This window comes from Pseudorasbora parva, chromosome 1, assembly GCF_024679245.1.
Source record: "Pseudorasbora parva isolate DD20220531a chromosome 1, ASM2467924v1, whole genome shotgun sequence".
NCBI classification, from domain to species: Eukaryota; Metazoa; Chordata; class Actinopteri; order Cypriniformes; family Gobionidae; genus Pseudorasbora; species Pseudorasbora parva.
In genome coordinates this window covers 7,493,298-7,510,072 of record NC_090172.1, presented here as the reverse complement: position 1 = coordinate 7,510,072, position 16,775 = coordinate 7,493,298, and the positions used below count along the sequence as shown (strand labels likewise).

The 16,775-nt window shown below is 37.6% G+C and overlaps 1 protein-coding gene across 2 annotated transcripts in view; it reads right to left on the bottom strand.

The window, feature by feature from the left end:
- Positions 1–14,811, bottom strand: part of LOC137039390 (lysine--tRNA ligase-like) — a 107,411-nt gene extending 92,600 nt beyond the window's left edge. For both annotated transcript variants that reach the window (XM_067414733.1, XM_067414796.1), the window contains exon 1: positions 14,545–14,811. In XM_067414733.1, the coding sequence (XP_067270834.1) occupies positions 14,545–14,617 (73 nt within the window). In that variant the 5' untranslated portion in view covers positions 14,618–14,811. The remainder of the gene's footprint in view (positions 1–14,544) is intronic.
- Positions 14,812–16,775: the final 1,964 nt, after the last annotated feature.

The window sequence follows — 16,775 nt, the reverse complement described above, 5'->3', positions numbered from 1 at the left end:
ACCTCAGCTCTCATCACGACCTCATCCATGACTGTCAATATATCTAACTCCTGCAGCATTTTGGGCTGTGAGACTCCCTCAGCGGCTAAATCACATATTGAACTCACACGTTTTTAATTGTAGTGTCTGTTCTCTAACTGAACTGATTTTATGAAGATGATCACGGTCGCGATGGGAAAGTGATCAGTGATTCAGTAATCTAGTAGCGGTGGCTTTGGGAATGGCCTCGTAGGGCAGCGAAGCATTCTGGGAATTGTTGTCTTTCATCCCCATGAGACAAATAAACATTTTCTGTCTTCTCTCAGTCTAGAAAGCACCAAATTAAAAAATAATTTCGCATTTCTACTACATTAATGACCCAGTTTAAATACAGATTCATCTTCCTAGCGCTGAAGTACCCTTTTAAGATCATGTATTGCCAGGATGAATCCTAATGACCATACCAACAACACACCACAACAGAGATGAAATTACAACAGTTTTACCCCTTAAACCTTCACTATAAGTCACTTGTCTCCTCCTCAGCACATGGACCATTGGCTGAACGCCTGATGCATACGGCACACAAAACGGGAAACACTTCATGAGCTTTGAAGTTGTCATCTGATTGATTGAATTCTCCAGGACTTCAGATGTGTGTGTTGTATTCTTTAACAGTCCGCCTCAAGACAGTACTAACAATGAGCGCTTATCATGATCATCTAAACGCTGGATTTTTAAAAGTATGTGAAGTTCACAGCACCATTGATGCTGATGCATTGTTGCAGTAAACTAGCATGTCCTAGAATGAATTGCACACCGTTCTGTTCTTGTAGAGAGTAGGGACATTGACTTTTCATTTTCAGGTCCCTATAAACATGACGCTGAACAAAACTATTGGTTGCTTTACATGTCAGTCAGACTTCCTCTTGGGCGGTCTTTGCCATCAGTCTGAAGGTCATGGCTACACAAGAATACTTTAGATGTGCACATTATTCAATTAATGTTTGGTCACCTTTGTGTGGAGCTATTTTCCAACAACATCTAGCAAGAAGAAACTCACACTTAGCACACACATTGCTCAATTTAGTCTTGTGATGTTGGCACATAGTCGACTGGTACATTTCAGCCGTCTGTGAAATGGAAGCATCACCGGAGGCCAAACCACTCAGGTCTAATTTTGTTCTGCATGGGCCTTTGTGTTTTGTTTATTCAGAAAAAAACGGATTGGCACTGGACATTATTTATCAAGAAAAATAAATAACCAATAAAGACAAATATTATAAGAAAAAGAACCAGAAAACTGCCTGGCAATCTTCTGCCTAAAGAAACAGCATCCAACCAGAAATGGAGCTTTATAAGGCTGTGCTGGTAAACTTGACAACCACAACACCGCAGTGGATGAGTAGCACCGGTGGTGGTCCACTAAAACACTTCTTTTTTAATATTATATATATATATATATATATATATATATATATATATATATATATATATATATATATATATATATATATATATATATATATATATATATATATATATATGAATGCTGTTTTATGTGAATATTACCACAGGAGTGAAGTAAAAAGCTTTGTTTACAAAATAAGCAATTCAATGTAACTTTACAGCCATGGAAACGCCATATGGACTGATGCAGAATTAGAGAATATGTGAGCAGCCCAATTTAAGCTCTATCAGCTTTTTTATTTTGTTTTGCGATCTGGTCCCTCGATTTCCTGATAATTTTAACAATAGGCCTACTCCATTTAAGGACATCTAGTTTCTTTTCCCCAATCTTCACTTACAATTCACCCATTTTCACAGGGGATTATTAACGTTTCTTCCTTTCGTTTGCTAATAATTAGGTCTATTATATTCACAACATTTACAGAAAAAACACTGTAGGACAGATACCTCAAATTCTATTTAACACACTTTGTGCTTGTTATTAGACTCGGTAAGGCTCGTCGAGTTTATTTGTATTGCGCATTTCACACACTCTGGTGATTTTAGATTTGCTGTCTCTGGCAGCACAAAATCAAACATAGCCTAAATTCCTTGACCAAAAAATTGTCTCTTTTAGACCTTTTACAACAAGTTTCAGGAGAAAACATGAAGACAATAAGATATTAGAGATGGTATATTACCTGCTCGTGTCCCACATCCCTCTCAAAGCGCAGAGCATCATATGGCGCATCTTTGTAGGGAAATATGAAAAAAAAATTTAACTAATATTTAATTTTCATAAATTCTTTAGGTTACCATTATTTACTGATAATGGTTTAAATATTTTATGGGCTGTAGTGTGTTGTTTCACTGATGGAAGTGCTAAAATAAACATGCATGCTTGTTGTGAAATTGATGTTTGAGCCTTGTTTATTATTTCAAAACATTGCCATATCTACATTTCAGGCTTCAAACATAAAGATATAAAACTGTAATTTTTTTGTAAAGAATCAACAACAAGTGGGACACAATAATGAAGTGGAATGAAATTTATTGGATATTTCAAACTTTTTTAACAAATAAAAATTTAAAAATTGTGCGTGCAAAATTATTCGGCCCCTTTCCTTTCAGTGCAGTAAACTCTCTCCAGAAGTTCAGTGAGGAGGATCTCTGAATGATCCAATAATGACCTAAATGACTAATGATGATAAATAGAATCCACCTGTGTGTAATCAAGTCTCCGTATAAAGGCACCTGCACTGTGATAGTCTCAGAGGTCCGTTTAAAGCGCAGAGAGCATCATGAAGAACAAGGAACACACCAGGCAGGTCCGAGATACTGTTGTGGAGAAGTTTAAAGGCGGATTTGGATACAAAAAGATTTCCCAAGCTTTAAACATCCCAAGGACCATTGTGCAAGCGATAATATTGAACTGGAAGGAGTATCAGATCACTGCAAATCTACCAAGACCTGGCCGTCCCTCTAAACTTTCAGCTCATTCAAGGAGAAGACTGATCAGAGATGCAGCCAAGAGGCCCATGATCACTCTGGATGAACTGCAGAGATCTACAGCTGAGGTGGGAGACTCTGTCCATAAGACAACAATCAGTCGTATACTGCACAAATCTGGCCTTTATGGAAGAGTGGCAAGAAGAAAGCAATTTCTTAAAAATATCCATAAAAAGTGTCGTTTAAAGTTTGTCACAAGCCACCTGGGAGACACACCAAACATGTGGAAGAAGGTGCCCTGGTCAGATGAAACAAACTTGAACTTTTTGGCCAACAATGCAAAACGTTATGTTTGGCGTAAAAGCAACACAGCTCATCACCTTGAACACACCATCCCCACTGTCAAACATGGTGGTGACAGCATCATGGTTTGGGCCTGCTTTTCTTCAGCAGGGACAGGGAAGATGGTTAAAATTGATGGAGCCAAATACAGGACCATTCTGGAAGAAAACCTGATGGAGTCTGCAAAAGACCTGAGACTGGGACGGAGATTTGTCTTCCAACAAGACAATGATCCAAAACATAAAGCAAAATCTACAATGCAATGGTTCAAAAATAAACATATCCAGGTGTTAGAAAGGCCAAGTCAAAGTCCAGACCTGAATCCAATCGAGAATCTGAGGAAAGAACTGAAAACTGCTGTTCACAAACGCTCTCCATCCAACCTCACTGAGCTCCAGCTGTTCTGCAAGGAGGAATGGGCAAAAATGTCATTCTCTCGATGTGCAAAACTGATAGAGACATACCCCAAGAGACTTACAGCTGTAATCGCAGCAAAAGGTGCCGCTACAAAGTATTAACTTAAGGGGCCGAATAATTTTGCACGCCCAATTTTTCTGTTTTTGATTTGTTAATTTTTTTTGAAATATCCAATAAATTTCATTCCACTTCATGATTGTGTCCCACTTGTTGTTGATTCTTCACAAAAAATTACATAATAATATATCACAATTTAAAAAAAATCTGTATTTTTGATCAAATAAATTCAGGCAGAAAAAACTTCTTTCAAAAACATTACAAATCGTAATGTGTCCAAACTTGTAATATATACAGGGAGTGCAGAATGAGTATAGGCAAATGAGTATTTTGATCACATCATCCTAGTTATGCATGTTGTCTTACTCCAAGCTGTATAGGCCGGAAAGCCTACTACCAATTAAGCATATTAGGTGATGTGCATCTCTGTAATGAGAAGGGGTGTGGTCTAATGACATCAACACCCTATATCAGGTGTGCATAATTATATTGCAGAGGGATGCAGCAGTCTTAAAATAGCCAAGCTTCTGAAGCGTGATCATCGAACAATCAAGCGTTTCATTCAAAATAGTCAACAGGGTCGCAAGAAGCGTGTGGAAAAACCAAGGCGCAAAATAACTTCCCGTGAACTGAGAAAAGTCAAGCGTGCAGCTGCCAAGATGCCACTTGCCACCAGTTTGGCCATATTTCAGAGCTGCAACATCACTGGAGTGCCCAAAAGCACAAGGTGTGCAATACTCAGAGACATGGCCAAGGTAAGAAAGGCAGAAAGTCGACCACCACTGAACAAGACACACAAGCTGAAATGTCAAGACTGGGCCAAGAAATATCTCAAGACTGATTTTTCTAAGGTTTTATGGACTGATGAAATGAAAGTGAGTCTTGATGGGCCAGATGGATGGGCCCGTGGCTGGATTGGTAAAGGGCAGAGAGCTCCAGTCCGACTCAGACGCCAGCGAGGTGGAGGTGGAGTACTGGTTTGGGCTGGTATCATCAAAGATGAGCTTGTGGGGCCTTTTCGGGTTGAGGATGGAGTCAAGCTCAACTCCCAGTCCTACTGCCAGTTTCTGGAAGACACCTTCTTCAAGCAGTGGTACAAGAAGAAGTCTGCATCCTTCAAGAAAAACATGATTTTCATGCAGGACAATGCTCCATCACACGCGTCCAAGTACTCCACAGCGTGGCTGGCAAGAAAGGGTATAAAAGAAGAAAATCTAATGATATGGCCTCCTTGTTCACCTGATCTGAACCCCATTGAGAACCTGTGGTCCATCATCAAATGTGCGATTTACAAGGAGAGAAAACAGTACACCTCTCTGAACAGTGTCTGGGAGGCTGTGGTTGCTGCTGCACGCAATGTTGATGGTGAACAGATCAAAACACTGACAGAATCCATGGATGGCAGGCTTTTGAGTGTCCTTGCAAAGAAAGGTGGCTATATTGGTCACTGATATGTTTTTCTTTGGTTTTTGAATGTCAGAAATGTATATTTGTGAATTTTGAGCTGTTATATTGGTTTTATGGACTGATGAAATGAGAGTGAGTCTTGATGGGCCAGATGGATGGGCCCGTGGCTGGATTGGTAGCACAATTGGCTGGATTGGTATGCACAGTAATAGTCACCTGCACACACAGATATCCCCCTAAAATAGCTAAAACTAAAAACTAAAAAACTAAAACTTCCAAAAATATTCAGCTTTGATATTAATGAGTTTTTTGTATTCATTGAGAACATGGTTGTTGTTCAATAATAAAATTAATCCTCAAAAATACAACTTGCCTAATAATTCTGCACTCCCTGTATATATATATATATATAATCTAATCCGTCTTTCGGATGAGACGTTAAACCGAGGTCCTGACTCTCTGTGGTCATTAAAAATCCCAGGATGTCCTTCGGAAAAAGAGTAAAGGTGTAACCCCAGCATCCTGGCCAAATTTGCCCATTGGCCCCTGTCCACCATGGCCTCCTAATAATCCCCATATCCTGATTGGCTTCATCACTCGGTCTCCTCTCCACCATAAGCTGGTGTGTGGTGAGCGTTCTGGCGCAATATGGCTGCCGTCACATCATCCAGGTGGATGCTGCACATTGGTGGTGGTTGAGGAGATTCCCCCCTTCTATGTAAAGCGCTTTGAGTGCCTTGAAAAGCGCTATATAAATCGAACGCATTATTATTATTATTATTATTATTTATTAATCAAAATCTAAACTATTTTACTCAATATTTGTGTGTTATCTTTTTGTACCTGATCAAAATCACACTGTAAACTTAAAGTTGAATCAGTTGTGGATCAAAAGTTTCTCTTGTGCTTCATGTCAGTCAGAGTTGCTGTTCCGAAATGCCTCCAACCACCGCGACACCACCGGTAGTTGGTCCATTACCACTGCGGTCACCGTCGCCGCCTGATTCGGAACAGCAACTCTGACTGACATGAAGTACAAGAGAAACTTTTAGACAACTAAATAATAACTAAAACCATAAAATAAAAATACTTTTTTTTCCTTTATACATTGAATACACTGCACATTGCTCAGTTAATCATTGTTTTTAAAATATACATTTCATGGTAAAACTTTGTTTACAAACATCATGAATAATTCATACAGAGATAAATCAAGTTTTGGGAAGTCACACCACATGACATATTTCAAGAGACAGCCAAACCACACGACTTTGACCTGGCTGGCAGATACAACTTTTTCAAATATAAATAAAGAGTAATAATAAAGAGTTTTTCTTTCAACCAATAGAGACCGTCTGTTGCGTTGACAAAGCAGTAATAGCATATTTGCCTTTCCAAACATATCTACTTCAAACTGACAAAACAATTATGAATCAATTTCTGAGGAATTCAATCTGAGGATTTCACCATTTTTATTCACCTCAGATTATAAAAGAGCTTTTTAGCTATTTTATAACAGTCCTGTAGTAGAGTGACAAATTCATGTTCGAAAGAAAAAATAATGTAAGGTCATAAAAACAATGTATTGTAATTATTAAAAGATTAACCTTTTAGATAGAATTCTAACGTACAGGACGCATATAGACAGAGCGGCTTCCTACAGAATAACCCATTGACTTAATGAACGTAGGGAGCTAATCCAGTGAATGAAAACAGGATTTGCCTCTATTGAAAACAGTGATCAGCTGCATGGAAATAATCAGGTCTTGGCTGCAAATCAATCCCACATCGCACAGCCACTCAAGCTGGACAATGTGTTTTCAAAGCACACATACCAAACGACATCAAGCTAAAAATAAATTCACAAGCCACATCTCCAGGGCGTTTTGCCATCCTTCTGGGAATGCACAGCCATATGCTTAGCTACATCTCATCCCCTGCACCGTCGTCCCCCGTCACATGACACAAGAGCTCATTAGCCAGTCCGCTCGAAGAGATCCACGCAGCAGGACGCGGAAGGAGAAACAACAATGTGAGAAGGTCAACTGCAGATGTCAGAGAGTGACAAGAATACTGAAAGAGCGAGCACGCGCAATGACCGAACAAAACTGGCCTGAGTCTATGAGAAAAGGCCTAATCTACTGACTACTTTAAATAAGCTCATTAGACGGATTGCCGGTTTCCCATAGACCCCTGCCACCTTTCTTAACTTTCACTCCATGGATACTCCATCTACAATTTTGAATTACTCTGCATGCAGTTTCACAGCCTCAAAACAACTGAGACACTTTATGCGAAATAATGTCTGAACACAGGACTGTTTGGAAAAAGAATTGCACAAGAACATCGTGGAACATCATGGAAGACGTAAGAGATGTCAGAAAATGTCAATTTACAGGCCTGGAAAAGTCAAAAGTAATAATATCTTTAAAAGTCAGTGAAAAGGCATGGGAATTTCAATAGTGATATCAGTTTCTCAGAAATCTCACTTACTGTCTTACAATCGATTAATATTGTTCTTTGTGTGCTCAATTTCAAGATAACAATAAATAAACAAACACCCAGTATCATAACAAAAAAAAAATAGCTGGAAATATTATCCTTAAGATTAAAACATATTTTCATTGCTAGAAAAAAATAAGCATTGACTGATATTTTAAAATATTGTTAAAATTTAAAGCTACACTGTATAACTTTTTTAGTTTATTCTTAGCTAAAAAAAACTTAGTTCTTTCAAAAATATATGTGCTCATTAATGTATATTAACATCTTTCAAGTAATAAAGTATTCTCGTGTGTTTATAATATGCCATTGAAAATACATACGGGTGAGGGGTTCGAATGCCGGTCGCCATGTTGCCTCTCCATCTTGAAAGTACATTAGCCAAAGAGGGTGTTACGATTTCCATTCGTAAACCGCAACAAACAAAGGGAGACGCCACACAACCGCTGTATAAAGACTTTGACATACCTGTAAATTCAAGCTTCGCCTTTCGCATTTTAACAATCGATGGCACCGTGTCGAATGTGAAGAGGGGGATTGCTATGTTAATCTTGGACTAAATTGGCCACCGTAGGAGTTAAAACGAAATCAGAATTGAGAGGAACAGAAACTATTATTCACTGGATGGTCATATACCTTTTTACCGCTAGATGGGGGAAATATCACACAGTGTAGCTTTAAGTTGAAGTCCTAAAATAACCAATTAAACTAAGACAAAATACAAAACTATAGAGACATTAAAAATAGTTTTTTTTTTTTTTTACAAAAACAACAAAAAAAAGAATGAAAATATTCTGTTAGCAATACTAAAACAACACTGTCAAATAGAAAAGCATGCAGAAAATCATAAAAATGTATTAGTCAATTTCCATATGGGCACCGAAATAACAAATGGGCACCATGCATCCTCCAAAGGCTGACATGACTATTATTCTTCAACATCTCATTTAAAAGTGAAAAGGACAATGTCTCACGACTGTTCTCCTCATGTTAACCTGTCTGATAACACTGAGGGTTTTTAACCCCCGTCACTGTGTGACCTTGTGTTCCCCTCTGATATCTGGCCAGAGGAAGTGGATCTGGAGGTCATTTATTTATTACTCTAGGTCAGGGGTCTTAAACCTTCTTCGGGCTAAGGACCTTCTAGTGGTTAAGGAGACGCAACTGGTGTTACATAAATGAAGTGTTGCATTAACATATAAGTAAAGTCAATCATTATTGATGCACAGAATCATTATAAAATCCCTCTTAAAGGTGCAGTGTGTAATATTTGAGGATCTATTAACAGAAATGCAATACATAAATATGTTTTCACTGGTGTATAAAGGCCTAAAATAATTCACCCTTATGTTTTTATTACCTTAGAACGAGCCGTTTCTATATCCATAAACCGTGTCCCATCATTTTGCGCCACCATGTTTCTACAGTAGCCCTAAACGGACAAACTGCTCTACAGAGCACTAGCTACTCTCTGCTGTCTCAGACGACAACATTTTTGTCTTCGGCCACCGTAGCTTCTCTATGTGCTTCGAATGGGAGGGGTGAGGGGTGGGCGGTCAAAATTCACAGCCTCACCACTAGATGCCGCTAAATTTTACACACTGAACCTTTAAATCCCCAATAACTTTTTTGAATATTACGTTTCATGCAATATGCAATGCAGCTGTAAAATGTCTGCAAAGTTTTAAAAATCAAATAAAGTTAGTACCCTTAAAAAACTAAAAAGACTCCATTTGAACTGCTGAAACGAGTTGTTAGCCATTCCAGTCTCGCTTCCTGTTTTAAATCTACATGACACATTGGCATAACCCAAATTTCGCTGACAGAGAAAGAGCAGTTGTCGTGTCTTTTCAACCACACAGTATACTTTTTTCTGTTTTACAAATATAAAATATCACAAAAGTCCTGGAATAAAAGTTTATAGTTATAGTAGATATAAACAAAATATAATAAAAATTGTATGTAACGTCATTTAAATAACGATTAAATAAAGTACATTTAAATAAAGTATTGATTACATTGTTGGCGACAAGTGACTTAAAAACACTTTTTTCAGGGTCCAAATCTCACTATTAACTAGTTGCTTATTAGCATGCATATTACTAGGATATTGGATGTTTATTAGCATTTATACAGCGCATATTAATTGTGCATGACCATATTCTACATCCTTAATGCTACCCAATACCTAAACTCAACAACTACCGTAATAATGATTAATGAGCAGTAATTAGGAGTTTTAATTCATAATTCTTTCAAGAAATTCGTTCAACGCTGATTCGTCAAAAGCTGATTTATACAGTAATGAGTAATGAGTCATTGAATCATTCATTCAACACCATTTTTAAGGGGACATAGTTACATTGTACTTACTCAATAAGTACTGACTGAGTAATATTAATTAACATGTACTTAGCCAACAAGAGTTACAGTTAAGGTTTGGTTACTTTTAATTATGCATCATTTACTGCACTGTAAAAAATATATGATCAATAAGTTATGACAACATGTGTTTTTACATTGTTTTAACTCATCAGTAAAGAAATGTTAAACTTTTTTTTATAAGTTATAAGAGATGTAACTCATTTTAAAGTCAGTTTAACATAATCTAAGTTGAAATAACTTAAACATCCCAGTCGATTGTACTTAAAAATTTCAGACTGTGACTTTTTTTTTTTACAGTGTGTTATTACTATATGTGTATTAACGTGTAACTGTGACACGTTATCTCTGAAGTGTTACCAATAATAAAATCAAATGAATTTTATTGACTGCGGTAATTAATATTATCAGAATCTCTAGTAAATTACATATTTTGTTTAGTTTGTTTAGTTAAATCTGTTCAGATTTGTGGGAAAATCCCCCCAAAAGTGATTGTCAATTTATCCAGAATGGTGGAGCTCTATGTTGTCGACATGTCGAGAAGACGCAGTTTTCTCGACAGCAAAAGCAAATTCACTTTGCATGCACTTCAAAAGCATATGGATACGATGAAACCAATGCCATCATTACTGTTTGTATCACTGTGCTGAGAAAGATGAAACGTGCTGTAAGCGGTCGACCAATCACAACAGACTGGGCCATCTGACCAATCAGAGCTGAGTATGCTTTTGGAAAGGAGGAGTTTAGAGAGTCAGAATCCTTTATCGAACCTTTTCAGACACTGTGAGACAAGAGGTGAAAATGCAATGAATGCTGTGAGAAAATGAAAGTGTTTTTTGACCTTGGATGCATGTAAACCTGTTGTAGGAGACCTCCGGAACAAAATTAGGAACCTTTCAAATAGAATACTCCAGAGTTCCATTGAAGAACATGGCTTTCCATTTCATAACGGGTTCTTTATAGTGAGAAAAAAGAAGTTTTTCACACTAGGAATATGGTTCTTTTAAGAACTTTTCTTTGGGGAACCAAAAATTATTCTACTGTGGCATCACTGCAAAAACTTGTTTTTACCTTTATTTTTAAGAATACACTCAAAAATGACTCTTTGAATGAACATAAAAAATCATGGAAAGTATTTCCACATGATTAACTTTCTTTATTTCAGCATTATACAATTCTGTTATTCCAATTAATGTACTTACGTTGGGTCAACTTAATTTATTACACACAGAAAAATAGGGTGTCAAAATTGTACCTTTAGGGGTACAACAGCTTGTCGCTGGGGCAGTACCCTTAAAAGAACAACATTGTAACATTTTTACCACAAAAAGGTTTATAGTAGTACCTTAAGGTACGCATTTGTACTCAAAGGTACTTATATGCACCTTTTAGGAGTAAAAAAGGTACAAAGATGTCCTTTTAAGGGTACTGCCCCAGCGACAAGCTAAAGGTACAATTTTGACACCTAGGTTGATTCAACTTATTTACAATGGTTGGGCACATCTTAATTTACTAGTGTCAGCTCAACTACACAAATATGTTGTAAACTTGTTGTATTAACTTAAAATCATTTAGTCAAAACTACTAAAAAAAATCATGTCATTCCAACTAGATAAAGTAGGATAGAGAGGGATAGAACTGATGGCCATATTTATTCTATGGGAACTGCCTCACATGAATTAGTTTTCTTTATTTCTATAAAAACTATTAGTCAACAACACTTGATCATTTGCTAATTGTAACATGCAAGTAATGATCAAGTAAAGCATTTCTTGTCACGGCATTAGCACAATTTCAGCTCATTGAGAACAGCACAGCTTAACCACAAGATCTACACTTCAAGATAATGGTAACCTCAAACAAATCAACACAACATAACACAACACAACTTTTAAATGTCAAATATAACTGTTAAATATAACATCAAACATTAACAGGTCTGTCCCTTCACTAAAAAACACATTAAACAGCACTTCATTTCAACATTTACTCTCCTGAGGCATCCCTATGCAAAGCATGCTGGGAAATAGAAATACACTGCCCAGTTCAGTCAGCCCAACATAAATGATTAATGTAGTCTCGACACAAATGGTTTAGGTTAACTTAACATTTAACAAATTTGATTTCATTGAACCTAATAAAATCAAGCAAAATGACACTTAAGTAAAAAAACCTAAAGATTTGTGTTGTTTCAGCTTATTTTATTTAAATAAACTGAGCAAACAGCTAGATTTTTTTTTTTTTTTTTTTGAGTGTACATAACATTTTCATTGACCTAAATAGACTGTATGGACAACAAACTGTTTAGCTAAAGTTCCTAACTTTAGCCTGGAAAAACTATACATTTACTGTATAACTGCAAGACAATTTAAAAGGACAGGTAACAGTTCATTACTATGACAACAGAAGTCAAAGTTTAGCTGAAAAATAATGGACAAGTACAGCGAAACAATCATCCAACACTTTGGTCTGGATGTCTTGAATATGAAGCAACAACAATCACAACAGCGGTGGCGGGCCAGCAGACTATTACCAAGAATTGCAAATGAGATTAGGCGGAGTCTTACATAACATGTGTGACTAAAGCCCTGATTCAGGATACTACAACACACACCTATAGGCAAAAACACTCGTCACCTGTAATACGATGAGAATCCACATCAAATCACTGGGCAAATTAAAACCTAAGACCGCAGCTTCTCTGCTTAAGGCTGATACAAACTACATAAGGAACATCTAATGCACAGGAAATTAAAAACGCACCAATAGAAGACCTCAGCGAGAGGGGTGTATGAGAACGCTGCCCATAATAACTCTACAAGTATGAGAACAATGTTTGAGGCCACCACAGTTTGAGTTACTCCCAGTTCATATTAAGTGCTGCATGAAATATTGTTGTTATTGTTATCTCAAACTATTTTTTTGTTCATTAAAATAAGGCTCAAATAAAATTAGAAATGTGCATTGCCATCTAAATTAAGCAAATATACTGAATGACCAAATCTGGAATAAAACTAGACTAGAATAAAAATAACAAAAGCACATCAAATTACTAAAGCAAACTGAGAAATAAGTGCTGATTAAAATAACACTATAAAAACACTATAAAATAACACTTAAAATAACATACAGGCATTTTGCTTCTCTCTCTCTCTCTCTCTCACACACACACACACACACCTTTAGATATGTCATATTCACTCCATTTAGCTTCAATCACTGTCTAAACAGACAGTCTCTGATGTCTGACGTTTCCATAAGGAGAGTTCATTTTACTATAAGCAAAGGAGACACTGCAGCATGCAGGAAACATTTGAGGAGGATTGAAAAGTTAAAATTGGCCTGTTTAAAGCCATAATATGTCATATTTCGCTGCTAGATGTCACTTATTCAAACAAAGGCGTAGTGAGATGACGCCTTGATTTCGCAGAGCTTTTATTCTTCCGCAGACGAGCGCTTCCGCGTCTTCTGCTCATGTGTATGTGGTATAGCACAGTGCTGTTTTATCATATTACATACATTTGAGTGTGCTGAAAGTTGTTATAATGCTACTCTGTGCGTTTGCTCAGCGGATGCTATGAGACACTTATTACACACGGCAGTGAGCTAGATCCATACAAGACACAGTAAAACATGGCAGATGGCACTGCATCAAGAAAACCAAATTTTAAGAAATAAGACAAACAATAAGACTAACTGTATTGAGCTCTATAACAATGATTAGTTTTCTGTTGATGAATGTATCCAAACTGTTGCTCCCCTGTCTAAAACACACAATTAAAGCGTTTTTGGTGATTTCATCGAGGAAATCGAGGGAAACGCGGGATTGATGTCATTGATAGACAACGCAAGATGACAGCAAGACAACATGGTCCGTTTCCTGGTTAAAATTGTTTATTTCTCTGGATTTAAACATTCTTGGAAACATTTGGGATAATGCAAGTGCACAAGTCTACAAAATATATAAAACCGTTCTAGTGGTTTTTGGCTATTTTAATCCAAGAATCTTACATATTGTGCCTTTAAAGCTGTTTTCTAAGAAAACAGAGGAATTATATATTCTGCACAGTTATAGTTTCGGTGTCTTAAATGGATGACCAACTCCACTGCAGATCCATTAACCATGTGTGAATGTCTTCTCATTCATTCACTCAATCAGATATATTTATAAACCAAATAAATTGCGATATGCTGATGTAAATTACAACTGCACACCCCGCCCCCTCAAAACACACACACAAATATGCAATGTGTGTATCAACTCACACAAGCTCATTTATTTGATCACCATTTAAACCACTTGTCACATGGACTGTGTAAACTAACAACAAACTGCTTGACAGTCCAATGTGGCATTACACAGACTGAGTGCACGAACACACGCGCTGTACCAAATCCTAGCGAGCAGCCTACCTAGTCAGCACTTTAAGACTTCGTGAACTTGAGCGTGCATGTGATGCTGTCTAGGTAGGCAGCGCGCTAGGTTTCGGGACACAGCCTGGCTGCGCGTGCACACAGTACATGTACAGTATGCTGAAAGTGAGCAGAAAAGTGAGTTACCTTTGGAGTAGAGGGACTTGGGCGAATCGAGGTCGATATCCGCGCTAAAGAGCGTTGTGAAATCAGAGGGCATCGCAGTGCCTCCGATCCGCCGAGAAAATGACAGACTTGCTCTTCAACCGCAGCTTCTAACAAACTGCCATCGTTTAGTTTTGCCGAAACAAAAACCGAAGACGAAAAGCCAGGTACTGAAAAAGCAGGCAATGACACTTCTGAGTATCATAAATAAAGTGTCGCTCAGTGCTGTTCGTATTATGTGTGTGTGTGTGTGTGTGTGTACACTCAGCCAGCACGACTCTGTTTAGTTTGTCTGTTTCCTCTGCGGCCCCGCCCACTCCACGCGTCATCACTTCAAGAGCAATGCGCTCCAAACACAGGTTTATTAGACCTAAACAAAACTCAGACTTCATTACGTCTACGTTTTTGAAATAGTAAAAAAATTCTGGCTTCTTCAGTTAAAGTTACTTTTTAAATGATTCACAATTGTTAGGCCTATAAACGTACAATGTTTAATTACTGTGGCCTGGCCTTTTGCCACTTTCAAGAAACAATTTTGGAATTGCAAAGTGTCTTGTATTGACTTATCTTATTTTAGGAATTTACTCTCCCATTCCACTTCATTAGATACAAGTTGGACCTCATTTCGCCTTCAGAACTGCCTTAATTCTCCCTGGCATAGATTCTAGAAGTTGCTGGGACATTCCTCTGAGATTTTGGTGACATGATAGCATCACACAGTTGCTGCACATCCATAATGTGAGTCTCCTGATCCAGCACATCTCGAAGCTGCTCTATTGATTGAGATCTGGTGACTGTGGAGGCCGTTTGAGTTTAGGGAACTCTGTGTCATGTTCAAGAAACCAGTTAAAGATGATATGAGCTTTGTGGCATGGTGCCTTATCCTGCTGGAAGCAGCCATCGGAAGATGAGCCTTCACCGTGGTCCTAAAGGGATGCAACAATACTCAGGAAGACCGTGGCATTTAAACAATGCTCAGTTGGTATAAGGAGCCCAAAGTGTGCCAAGAAAAAAACCATTACACCCCCAGCAGCCCCAACGGCAGGATGGATCCATGCTTTCATCCATCCCGTGTTGTGTGTTCAGAGATGCTCTTTTGCAAACCTCGGATGTAATAATTTTTTATTGCTGCCTTTCTATCAGCTCAAACCTGTCTAGCCATTCTCCTCTGACCCCTGGCATTAACAAGGTATTTTCACCCACAGAACTGCCGCTCTTTGGAAAATGTTCTCTTTTTCAGACCGCTCTCTGTAAATCCTAGCGATGGTTGTGCATGAATATCCCATTAAATCATCAGTTTCTGAAATATAACAACCATGCCACGTTCAAAGTCACTTAAATCACATTTCTTCTCCATTCTGATGCTCTGTTTGAACTTCAGCTGATCATCTTGAGCATGTCTACATGCCTAAATGCATTGAGCAGCTGCCATGTCATTGGCTGATTAGTTATTTGCATTAACAAGTAGCTGAACAGCTGTACAGAAAGAGTAACACCATTAAAATTGTGACTCTGACCCTTTTCATATTAAGTTTACAAAATTGTACATTCATGAATGTATATTTAAAAAATATTCTTTATTTATTTTCAAGAAAGAAACATTTTATTTATTTAATGAACTGTTGCTTGTAAGACTCTGTGATGATATGTATAAGATAATATAATTTCTTTTAGTTAAAAGTGTATGTAGGATTGTGGCCAAAACTGGTACTGCAATCACTTTCAAATTTCTGGTATTTTCTTTCTGGTACTCCCCCTTCCCCCTGACTCGAGGTTGCCAGATATGCTGCAGGATCAGCAGGAACGTTTGTAGCTGCAGCTGTGGTAACTAGAGCAGATCTGGCAACCCGCATGTGAAACACTACTGACTTCGGGATTGGTCGATAGGTGAAGGGCGGAGCTTCAGGCCAAAACACAACATGACAACATCAACATCAGTTGAGGGCTGAACAACAACTTTTAAATGACAATATATTGGCCGGACCACTGTTGTCAGTGATATAAGTATTTGAAATTAACATGATTTCTTAATGTCTAGGGACATATTAGGACCATTTTATGATTCATTAAAATACATTTCTTACATACAACCCTATTTATTATCTTTTTAATTGTACACTTTTTGCAATAAAAACATGTATGTATGTATGTTTATTTATCCAATTTCAATTATGAACTTGACATCCTCATATATTAACCCATATGCTTGTGTA